The sequence below is a fragment of the Trichosurus vulpecula genome, chromosome 3 (genome assembly GCF_011100635.1).
Source record: "Trichosurus vulpecula isolate mTriVul1 chromosome 3, mTriVul1.pri, whole genome shotgun sequence".
Taxonomy (NCBI): Eukaryota; Metazoa; Chordata; class Mammalia; order Diprotodontia; family Phalangeridae; genus Trichosurus; species Trichosurus vulpecula.
The window spans coordinates 316,378,441-316,391,199 of NC_050575.1; the positions used below are offsets into that span (position 1 = coordinate 316,378,441).

The following is a 12,759-nucleotide window of genomic DNA, read 5'->3' on the forward strand; positions in this document are numbered from 1 at the left end:
GGGACCATTTCCAGTTATACAGACCTTCTGAAGAAAAACAGAACTCACACAGATGGATAGACAGGAAAAAGACTTATTGGTTATATTTAAGTTCCCTAGATCCCCCCCTCTCAAGGATACTCTAACCTACCAAGCAGAAGAGGAAGAATTGAGGTCACTCCTCTTAGATGCACCAAGGCAGACCAACCCAGATTGATTAATATCAGTGAATATATATTTCTTTTTGCTAGCAAATTTTCCTTGACTGATGATCAATCTGCACATGGGAAACAAAGTGAAGGAAAACGAGAACAAGTGAATTTTATGAAGAGGCAATGAGTTTCTTCCTCCATTTTCCAAAGACAGTTTCTCTGGCTTCTTGGTGTATATGCTGCAAACTGCCCTTGTTTATGTACTATTGGTCTCTCCCACTCTTGAAGTTGCCATCTGGATATGAAGCAAAAATACCCCAAAGTCAGTGAAGCTAGTGATTCATATAAGAAAGAAAATCATTTGGTCTGTTGTGTATTAGAACTATTTTTTATTTATGGAGACCTATGATAGCTGGTGCAGAGGCTGAATTCTATCCCTCCTCTGTCCTTGAAAAGATGAAAGAAATGTACCTTCCTGGCCAAGGGCAGTCTTCAACAAATTTATGAAGTCTTAGATTGAAGGTTAATTCTTCGTAATCTCACATGAGCCAGTGTCCTCATGGTGCCTTTTAGCTGTCTACCCAGCTCTGCCCCACTGCTCTATCTCTAGGACCCAGCCCTCCCCTTTCTGTCTCATTAAAGCCTGTGCACCACTCTCTTAGTGTTTTATGCTGAAGTAATTGCTGGATGTGTTGCTTGCTATTAACAGGAGATTTCTAGAAAAGGTATTATCTTAACTGAAAGGGACTATCTTCAGCACTGTGGCAGGCTAGGGACAGGAAGCTCTCTCAAATTCTTGTACTACATAATTGTCAGGGACTATAAAGTATAATGGAAAGAGTGCTGGACCCAGAGTCAATGATCCAGTTTTGACTCTGACAATTGTAATACCTGTATTACCTACCTCACAGGGTTTGAGGGAAGAGTACTTTGTTAATGTTAAGGCTTTTCAAAATGTGAGTTAAGATGTCTTACCCTATTAGAACCTAAGTTCCTTGAGGGCAGGGACTGTGTGTTAATTGTCATCTTTATATTTTTTATCTTTCATCATCTAATAGAATGATTTCACACAGAGTGTGTTTAATAAATATCAGACTGAGGAGACAATCATTCCATAGCTATAATAATAATAATTAGTGGTAGTAATGATGTTATTAGTAATAATAATGATAGCTAGCATTTACCTATTTGGTTTCCATATCACATCACACTATCGGCTCATATTGAGTTTGTAGTTCACTAAAATCCTTTCGTCTTTTTCACACGAACCATTGTCTGCCCAACTATAAGATGGCGGAGACGTGCATGGACAATAGTTGATGTGAAAAAGACCAAGGGATCTTAGTGAACTACAAGCTCAGTGTGAGTCAACAATGTGGTAGAATATGACATCCAAAAAGGTTTATGTGATCTTAGGCCATATTGACTGTATCATAATGTTTGGATGAGGAGAGATGATGGTTCTATTATATTCTGTCTTGGACAAACCATATCTGGATATCATCTTCAGTTTGAGTTACCATATGAAAGACGTTACTGAACTACAGAGTGTCCAGAAGAGAACTAGCAGACAGGTAAAAAGACTCACAACCTTGACCTTTTAGAAACTTATTAAAAGATTGGAGATGTTTAGCCTGGAGAGGAAACATATATTCAACTATTTTAAGCATAATCAAACTATGGCTGAATGGCCATTGGTTATATCAGAGAGATTCCTGCTTAAGTTGGACTACATGACTCTTCATCTCTGAGATTCTATGAATTTTGCAAAGCTCCTTTTCATTTACTATTTCATCTCATAATAATTCTAGTATTAAACCTTTTAATAGATATGTAAATTAAAGTACAGTGAATTTAAATAGTTTTCCTAAATCTTTTGGCCTCCAGTCTTCTGGCATTTCTATTGCAGTTACCTGTATGTTGGCTGGTAACAGCCACATACAGTGGCCGGTAACATGAATGTCCTTTCTTCTTTGGGTCCGTTTGGGCTCTTTTCTCCTTTCATAGAACGCTTACTTCATATCACCTCTCTGAACAACTCCATTCCTTTTCAAATTCTTCTGTCACTCACTTGCCCTCTCTTTCAGCCTTAATCTCTGCTCTTTCTCTTCCTTCAGCCATCCATTTATCCTTGATTTGCTAGCTACTCTTTCCTCTACTGCTATCCTCCCCTCAGCTCAGGCAGAACCATTACCGTACAGTTCAGCCTTCTAAGGAACTGGGTGCTCCCCACAAATCCCACAGTTACTATTTTCTCTCCACCTTTTGATATCATGTATTTCAAATCAATGGAGGTTATAGCCCCAGCCAAGTCCTGCTCAGACCCCTCACAGATAAATTTTTACTATATTTTATTGTAATGCTTTTTTTCCAGCTGTTTTAGTTTAAGATTGGAAAGGCAATCTTTCTGTTGGATTGGATCACAGTGCTTGGCTGACAGTTTTTGGCCCTTCATACACTTCTCAGATTTATCAGCAAATGCAGACACTTTCTGAGAGTATAATCCAGCCTGTGTTTATTCCGACAAACCCTGTTACTGTCTTTGTGGTCAAATATTCATTACAGTACACATTCCGTAGTAAGGTGTTTATAGTTTGGACCAAAGAAGTGAGTTTGAGGTCAGTAAACTGCATGGGTGAGAATATAATTTAGGTTTTTTTTTCATTTTATTTTGGTTTATTTCTGCTTTTTTTAAGTGTATGTAGTTTGGCTATTTAAACATTTATTGGGGAAGTGAAATAAATACCAGGGATTTCAAGTGCCCAGGGAGTTCCCATTCACATTCTTTGGGCTATTCTCAAAATACTGCTATTTTTAAAAATCTTCCACTCATGTGAGCTCTGTTATTTGAAAAGAGACATGTAATTGCTTTCCATCATCAATTAATTATTTTCTAAGGTCTCCTCCAGTTCTAAATCCTATCATTCTATAAGGATGAGAAAGAACATGAAAATGAAATAGGCAGTTGTTACTAAAACTTCACCATTTTAGACTAATTAGAGAGAAATCTAAGTTGAATTGCTTGAGTGTCCAAATTTTGTAGGGGCTTCCATGTCAGTATGACTGCAGTCAGGGACAAGCAGGGGCTGGGTTCTAGAGCTCTAGCACCATAGTCCTACTAACTGTTTTTGACTACTCTCTGCCAGCTTTCTCTATGTTGACTCTATGTCTGATCCCTTGGCTTCAGTTCCCTGGGAATGCTTCTAGGATCTTTCTTGTGAGAAAAACTTGCACTCAATCTTTCCAATCCCCTTTCCTACTTTCCTTTTCTTTTAAATGTTATACTTTTGTAATTTTTAATTTAATTTTTATTTTCAGTTCCAAATTTTTCCCTCCTTCCCCATCCATTGAGAAAGCAAGAAGTATAATATTTATTAAACATATGAAGTCATGCAAAACATATTTCTGCATTTAGCCATGTTTTGAAGAAAAAAAAAGAAAGAAGAAGAGGAAAAACATGCTTCAATCTATACTCTTGTCAGAGCTCATCGGTTCTCTCTATGGAGGTGGATAGCATTTCACTTCATGAGTCGTTTGGAACTGTGGTGGATCATTGTACTGATGAGTTACTAAGTCTTTCACAGTTGATTGGCTTCCCAGTATTGCTGTTACTGTACACATTCATCTCTTGGCACTGTTCACTTTGTTTTGCATCAGCTCATGTAAGTCTTCCCAGGTTTTTCTGAAGCCAGTCCCTTCATCATTTCTTATAGCCCAACAGTATTCCATCACATTCATATACCACAACTTGTTCAGCTATTTCTCAGTTGGTGGGCATCCCCTCAGTTTCCAATTCTTTGCCTCCATAAAAAGAGCTGTCCTGAATGTCTTTGTACATGAGTCCTTTTCCTACTTTCCCCCAGAACTGATGATGACATTATAGAATTCTGGAATTATGAAAGACCTTCTAATTAAATCTATGCCTAAATAGAAATCTCCTCTACAAAATCTATGAAAGGTGGCTATCTAGACTCCACTTTATGGGGAACTTAATATTTTATTAGACCACCTATTCCACTTGAAGAAAGCTCTAATTGTTAGAAAATTGTTAGACCACATCTGGTCTGAGCATATCTCTGCAACTTCCTCCTGATCCTTCTAGTTCTAGCCTCTGGCACTGAGCAAACCAAGTATAATACTTGTACACGGTAGTCCTTTGCATACTTGAGAACAGCTATCTATTCTACATCTAGTGAGAATTCCCCAGCCTGATTGAAACAGTAAGGCAATAATAACGATGTAGATGATAATTGTCAAAATGTCTATGTAGTTCTGTATCGCAAAGTATATGAGACTCTCTACATAGAAGGTAGAAGAAGTAAACCATTTATTCGGACACCAGAAAACCATATCCCGCAAGCCATCTACCCAGTCAGTCCACTTCATCATAATAGCAAGGAACCCAAAACATTCAATACAGAATATCAGAACATGGAGCCTGGCCAACCCAAAACCTCTCTGACCCACTGCTGGGGTCTTCCCCAAAGCAGGTCACATAGCCTATTAATGGGTGCTAAAGTTGTTCAAATCCAAATTGCTACTACATTCGGCCCCAAGATCTTTCATGTCCATTACATAGGGCAATGGAAATTCTGGGATAACTGGTATCAACAGAACTTTACACACAACAATATAAAAGGGATAAAACAATATAAACTATCAGTGTCCTCCTATAGTCCAGGGCAGCAAAGCCTTTGCCTTGTACCTACTCCTTGGCTGGGTAGGCCCCAAGGGAAGGCATGAGATTTTCCCCCAAGACACTGCAGTGCAGAGCACCTTCTAATTGGAATCATCATAATAAGAACATAGATTTTGAGCTGGAAGAGACATTAAAGGTCCTATAGCCCAATCTTTCTCATTTTACAAATGGGGATACTGAGGACCAGAGAGATTCTATGATATACCCAAGGCCGCAAAGGTAGGCAGTGAAAGAGGTTCAAACTCAGGTTTTCTGACTCCAGATCTAGTTCTCTTTCCACCATGCTACTTTGCCGGACCCTGGGCAAGTCACTTAACCCTCAGTTTCCTCATTTGTAAAAATGAGCTGGAAAAGGAAATAGCAAACTTCTCAAATATCTTTGCCAAGAAAATCTCAAATGGGACCACAAAGAGTCAGACATGACTGAAAAATCACTGAACAATACTTTGCCTTTCACCTCTAAGCTCAGCTAGTCCCTAGCAGAGGAATGAGGCTGGGTTCATCTATGGTCAGAATACGGTTCCCAGCTTCCAATCACTTGGTTCTGATCATCAAAAAGCCTTTTTTTAATTATTGGAAGAGCTATGCAGATCAAATTGTGCCTCAAACTCTACTCTTCTTTAATCAACTTCTTTAATCAAAAGTCAAAGTCAGTCTGATGAGTTCTCACTTAGCAGCATCATTTAATTAGTACTGCCATTAATGATGGAAGAGAGCCTTCTACTGGAGGACTTTGAGAATTTAGTCCCTGAGAGCTGACAGGCCATTGAAAACACTGGCCGGGCGGAAGCTATCAATACATGCTTTCGGGCTTTTAGGATTAGAGTTCTACCATCAGAAGCTTCAAAGAGTAAGTCAAGGCTGTTGAGAATGAGATGAGAGGACCTTACGGACTCATTATAAACTTGATGATAAACTTTTGAGAGGAAAATTAGACAAATTGAATGCTAGTTCTAAACTTACCCTACCAGGGCACAGTTTAGTATCTTCACATCTCCTGACCTTCACAAAACTTCCATGTATAAACTGAGAAATTTGATGAAACCAGGCAGTATTATGCCCCTTGATTTCTTTACAAACAACACCAATGTAGCAAACATTTAAAAGAAAGCAGGAAATTGGGGGAAATTTTTTACAGGATGTTTCTCTGATAAAGGCCTCATTTCTCACCTATATAGAGAACTGAATCAAATTTATAAGAATATGAGTCATTCCTCAATTGATAAATGGTCAAAGGATATGAAGAGGTAGTTTGCAGAAGAAGAAATCAAAGCTATCTATAGAAATGTGAAAAATGCTCTGAATTAGGATTGAGGTCCCCGACTAGTACAGTTTTACTGTCTTTTTCTTCCTTTAACTCACTTAACTTTTCATTTAAGAATTTGGATGCTATGCCATTTGGTACATATATGTTTAGTACTGACAGTATTTCATTGTCTGTGGCACCTTTTAACAAAATGTAGCTTTCCTTCTTATCTCTTTTAATTAGTTCTGTTTTTGCTTTTACTTTGTAGGAGATCAGTATTGTTACCCCTGCTTCTTTGTTGTTGTTTTTATCTCAGCTGAAACAGAACAGATTCTGCTCCAGCCCTTCTCTTCCCTTATCCACATATGATTGTGATGGAATACTATTTTGTTATAAGAAATACTGAGCTGCATGGTTTCAGAAAAACCTGGGAAGACTTATATGTGAACTGATGCAAACTAAAGTGATCAGAACCAGGAGAACATTGTACAGTACACTGTAATAGCAATAGTGTACTATGACAAATATCCTTACTACTACATGGCCTTACAACAACCTCATTTTAGAGATGAGGAAACTGAGGCAGACAGACATTAAGTGAGTTGCCAGGGTGATACAGCTAGCTAATAAGTATCTGAGGCAGGGTTTGAACTCAGGTCTTCCTGACTCCAAGTTTAGCACTGACCTATCTAGCTGTCTATGTATCATTAACCTCTTCCAATTGTTCCAAAGTATTTATCTTTCTAGGTCTCTTTTTTCTCACTTTTTCTGTGCTTTAAAGATTCTATTTGGCTCTTATATTTTCATCAGGATCACTTGAAGGTCTTCTGTTCTTTTAAAGATTCATCTTTCCCCCTGTAAGATCATATTAAGTTTTATAAGATGTTATTCTTGGTTGCAAAACTTTTTTTTCCCTTTTGGTATATCAAATTCAAATATTTCCTTTCCTTTATTGTAAATGCAGAACAATCTTGAGCAATTCTGACTATAGTTTCTTGGGTTTTTCTTAGCCTATATAATTTCCTCATTGTATTAGGAATTTTCTTCTTTTTAATCTTGTCTCCAATCTTTGTTTCTGGATGGGACTTTGTGCCAAGGCCACACTCTGCCCTCGCTCACACTTCTGGATAGAGTGGTCAGACCTGGGACCTGTCCCTACTGCAATCTAGATTATATCTGGTGGCTATGGCCAATGCTCTGCTGATGTTCTGGATAAGGCGGCTGGGTCCTGGTCTCCTTTCCTGTCTTCTTCTTTAGTCCTTTCCTAGTTTAGGGACCAGGCTGAGAATTGGGACTAGGCCCCACCTTCTTCCTTAGTTGTTGGCTTCTACTTTTGTGTAGTAAAAGGAGCACTGAACCTGGAGTCAGTGGACATGTGTTCAAATCCTATCTTTCATATTCATTACCTATGACACCTTGGTCAAATCACCTTAATTCCCTGGGCCTCAGTTTCCTCATTTGTAAAATGAGGGAGGTTAGATTACACAGTCCATGAGGTCTTTCTCAACTTTATATCTATGATCCTGGTGGCCTTGTATACATACTGGCCTCTGCCTTGTGGTCTTTCTCTTTCTTGTACAGTTATCCAATAAAAGTTGCCTTTGTCCTTTGGTAAGGCTCTGGAGAAGGAAATGGCAAACCACTCCAGTATCTTCACTAAGAAAACCCCAAATGGGGTCACAAAGAGTCAGACATGATACAAATGACTGAACAACCACATGGCTGTAACGGGCTCCAATAGAATTTTTGAGATTATACCAGCTTTTAGAGCTCCCAAAGGGTCCCATGGCTCATATTACCTGGCCACCTCTGTCCTATGTCTGTTTCCTTGTGCCCATCGAGAAGTAGCCTTTTCCCTGTTTTGTTTTGACCAGAAATTAGAGATTGCACTGACCTCAGGCTTCCTGGAGGGCTCCTGTGGTGAACACCTCCCAGGCACCTCTGTCCTACCTCCATCTCCTACAGGGAGATGGCTTTTTCCTCAGCTATTGTTCCTGCAGGTTGGGACTTGAGAATCCCTTATCTTTAGGCCCTGTTTGCAGGTCTCACTAACTTTGATTTCCCTTGATGTAGCCTCTGAACGGAATGGCTACAGGCTTCTGTCTCTCTTCTTATATAGTTCTGAGCTCGATGAAGTTGCTTCTCTGTATTTTCTATTTAGTTTTATTGAATCATTGCTTTATCTGATGCTTGTTTTCATTTTTACTGGATTTTTTTTATCTTTTTTCATCAAGGGAACCAACTTGGCTGAAACTTTGTCAATTTTGCTCAAAGTCACACTACAAACATTATCATCACCTTCATTTCATAGATAAATAAAATGACGTACAGAAAGGTTCGGGGACTTGCTAAGAGTCACAGATATTCAGTGTGGGAGCCAGGATTTGAGCCAAGGTTTCTTGACTCCAAATCTAGGCTGGTTTCTATTCTATCCTACTACATCTTAGTACTCACACCCTCTATGATGTAGACCCTGACTTCCTTAACCCTGAAAGAATACCACCTCTTTAGAACTCCTATTGTTTTTGTTACCTCTCCCAATTCTTTGTCATTCAGCCAATGCTATCCCATGTTCCTTAAGGACAAGGAATTAACATCTACCATGCTATATTCACATAGTAAGTGTCTAAGCCCTCAAAAAAGAATTGTTGATTTTGATGATAATGTTGACTAATATCTGAAATACTCTCTACTTGAATTTTTCTGTCAGTTCAGTCCTTTTTAATGTCTACTTGCAATTTCTCTTTTGGTAGATGAAAATTATTTGGCTCAATTTGTCTTAATGCTGTCCACTGACTTCTCATAGATATTTAATTCCATGTCTTTCTCTAGATTTTGAAGAAGTCATGCATTGAAATTTTAGCAGCTGAGCCTTCGAGTATATGTGCAGGAGGTAAGTTGAAAACAAACTACTATCTGGCCTTATACAATTCCCAATGTCCCTAATTCCAACCAGGAGTTAAACTTTTGTGGATAAGTGTATAGGTGGGTGTTTAAATGGCTTAATTGATTTGTTTATTGAACAAAAGGAAACCTATGATGTTCTTAAGATTATTCACAGGATTTAAATCTAGAAAGGACTTCAGCTTCAGCTAGTCTAGCAGAAGAATCGGAGGAAGGGATTTGCCTGAGAGGTCACACAGGTAGAAAGCAACAGAGCTAAGATGCGAACTCAGGCCTTTTAACTCTAAATCCCATGTTCTTTGCACTCCTACCCCGGTGACTTGCTATCATTACTCTTGCTTTTTCCCTAGGACTTGTTCAGTTGTTTTCGGTCTTGTCTGATTCTTCATAACTCCATTTGGGGTTTTCTTAGCAAAGGTGCTGGAGTGGTTTGTCATTTCCTTCTCTAAGTCATGAAGTTCCTAGGTAACTCTTTAAGACTCTAAAGGTGCTGCTGATCTACTCTGGTAAAAGGAGTTTCCTCAGCTGAAAGTTTTCCATACTGATAAAATCCCACTCAGTCCTAATCCTTGAAATGTAGTACACTGATGAAAATTCTATCTAAGGCAGATTTCCTTCTTAGGTTGATATCCTAAAACATGGCAAGAAAATTCTCAAAGATTTCTGTCACTTTTGAAAGGTCAAATATAGGAAGAACACTGAGAGATTTTCAGATCTGAGTAAGGAACACTATTATCCCCTCGACTTTCCTACCTCAAAGGAAACAAAAATAAAAGCTAACTGCTATTATTTGATTTATCAATAGAAAACATACTTAGATGCACCTGGGAATTCATCATGAGTGTCTTTTCCACCCTTGCAGACCCATAACCCTTTTATGCTTTCTTGTCTGATGTGATTTTTGTCCATATCTTTCCACAAATCCCCCATAAAAGAACTTAAGGCAAAGTGGAGTAGCAGACAGAGCACTGTGCATGTCATCAGGAAAACCAAGGTTTAAATCTCACCTTACATACTGACATGACCCTGGGCAAGTCACTTGAGCCCTCTGTGCCACAGTTTCCTCATTTGTGAGATCTTTGAAGGGGCTGGACCCAATGGCCATGTAGTATATTACTTGCCATGAAAGTATATCTTTCAATAACCCAGGATTACTTCCCTATTGTGATGAGCATCAGAATACTTGAGTGGAACAATAAAAAACATGTACAGATTATGGATAAAGCAGTAAGTGCTTCAGACAGCCAAAGCTATTTTCAAAATGAATCCTTTCTCTTTGATTTGAACATTTTTGACCTGTCTTATGGATGAGATGGAGGAAGTTCTTCTGGGTTTTCATCTCAATTTGGGGAAAAGATTTTTCAAACAATGGGAAGGACTTCCACGAAGCCAGATGCAATAAAGTCTCCTTATTAAACAATGAAAGACATACTATCCAGTGATTATTTATTTAAAAGAATATGCTAAGTACCAGAAGAATAAAGGTGGGTCTCAGAACTATGAATGAGCAGATCATAGCTCATCAAAGCCCAGCCCTCGGGAACCGGTATCATAACTACAATGTGACTCCGGTGTATGATTTTATGGCTTATTATACGTGGCGAATTCTGGTTAACATAGTAACGTAACACCAAATATGCTTGGCTCAGTTAACCAGTTTTCAAAGAAGTAGAATATAATACTATTGTGGGAAGTTAATCAGGAAAGTTCTTGCAATTAATTTGATGAATTTGCAGAGTGGAAATACTTTGGGACTTAATTGAGAGGATATTTTTGGGATAACATATGTAAATGCTTTGCAAAGCTTAAAGCACTTTATAAATACTAAGGATGATGATGATGATGATATCTCTTTGGAGGTTAGCGTATCCTCCAGCACTTGGTTGACAAGTCTAGAGATATCTGATTGGGTCAGTGTCTGAGGCTGCTGCTAAGAAGAAATGGCCACTCTGAATCTCCTAGAGGATGGGCTTTGCTGCTAGGGATTGCCTTGGAGATGAATATGTTGGCTTTAAGTCTTGGGAGAATGGATTCTATTTGGAGTCTCTTTTCACTGGACTATAAAAGGAGTTTTAATTAAGGTATTAGGGATTTTTTTCACCTTTTTTTCTTACTTTCTTCTGGAATGGTCCCAAAGAATGAAGTGTGTGTGTGTGTGTGTGTGTGTGTGAGAGAGAGAGAGAGAGAGACAGAGACAGAGACAGAGAGACAGAGACAGAGAGACAGAGATAGACAGACAGACAGACAGATAGGCAATGGGGTAGGAGAAGTGGTTCTTCCTCCACTACCCCCATGGCTAGTTATGTATTTACCTGTGTTCCAGGCCACATGGGTAAACACATGTATCTCACCATGCAGCTCTTCTGAAAAGCAGCTGTCAATTTTTACTGATCGGGTAGGGTTTATGATTGAAAAACTTCCCTCCCCAATGCACTCACATTCCCACATATTTACACACACATACATACACATACATTCATACACACACTCACACACACACACACACACACACACACACACACACACTTCTCAGGAAGAAAAGCAGAAGGGAATAGGTGGAAAAATACTCCCCCAAGTCCTAGAAATGACATCTTAATGTTGGAGCTCCAGGCATGTGGCAGATGGGTGAGGTGAATATTTTGAGACAGGATGCCTTCTCTGAACTTCTTTAACTCCCATCATGTAGGCAGTTACCGACTTTATGCGCCCTTCCATAAAGCTAGCCCTGCTGTTGCATATTTAAGCACACCTTTACCACTGTCCATTGTCAAATTATCTTGCCTCCTTACATTGCAGACATGCTTTCAAGTTTCTAATCCCACAGCTTGCAGATTCCTCTTTGGTAACCAATAGAACCTATTCATTGTTAATTCAAGCTCTCTCTACTTCCAGCATTGCCTTGCAGAGAAAGGCCATTTTATCTACTCTCCAGGAAATTTCTTCCTTTTCCCGGTGCATCATTTCCTCTGGTCCCCAGCCAGCAAGGCCCAAACTTTAATAGTTCATAGAATACTAGGTAAGTGTTCAGGAAGAATGCCAGACTGCAAGAAAATGAATGAAAGCAAGACTGAAACCTACCATCTGCTTTCCATTTGAAAACTTGGTTGTTCAGATACAAAAGCGAGCTATAATTAGCTCCTCACATGTTCTTTTTAATGATAGTCCTGTTAGTCACTTGTTGTTGAGTTTCATGTTCTTTGTCATAAGTCTAAGTGATTAGTGCAAATAGAAGATTGATTCTTTCTCTACCCAGTGAGAACTTAGATACACAATTCACAGCTCTTAAGTTATCTCCCAATCATGGAAGATTGGTTTTTATTTTCATTGTCCATCATGGTTTTCATGTCTGGCAGCTGATCTGAATTAATTATTTTCTTCTTTGCATCTCCTTTTTACCCATTTTTCAAATGCTTCCATTTCTGCCAGTTATCTGAAGGTGGAGAGGAAGAGGTGATAATAAGGCTTGGAAGAATAAATCCGATATCCAGGATGGAAAAATTCTGGGAGATTGAATAAAATGTCAGGTAGCAAAGGAAGTCATCATTGTGCAATGGAGAACACATTGAATCTGAAGTTAAAAGATACGCTTTCAAATTCCAACTCTCCCACTTGCTGTCTGTGTAAGTCAAGATAAGTCACTTTCTGTCACAGGCCTTCACTTTTCTCATCTGTACAGTGATTGGGTTGGAATAGATAATTGCTGAAATCAATTATAATTCCTGCACCTCAGATTCTATAATTGTTTATAGTCAGTCAATAAACATTTATTAAGCACCTCC

The 12,759-nt window shown here is 38.8% G+C and overlaps 1 protein-coding gene across 1 annotated transcript in view; it reads left to right on the forward strand.

The window, feature by feature from the left end:
• The window catches only part of ANTXR1 (ANTXR cell adhesion molecule 1), a 309,492-nt gene that overhangs the window by 90,276 nt on the left and 206,457 nt on the right, over window positions 1-12,759 (forward strand). The window contains exon 9 of the mRNA XM_036751470.1: window positions 8,909-8,969. Within this exon, the coding sequence (XP_036607365.1) occupies window positions 8,909-8,969 (61 nt within the window). The remainder of the gene's footprint in view (window positions 1-8,908; window positions 8,970-12,759) is intronic.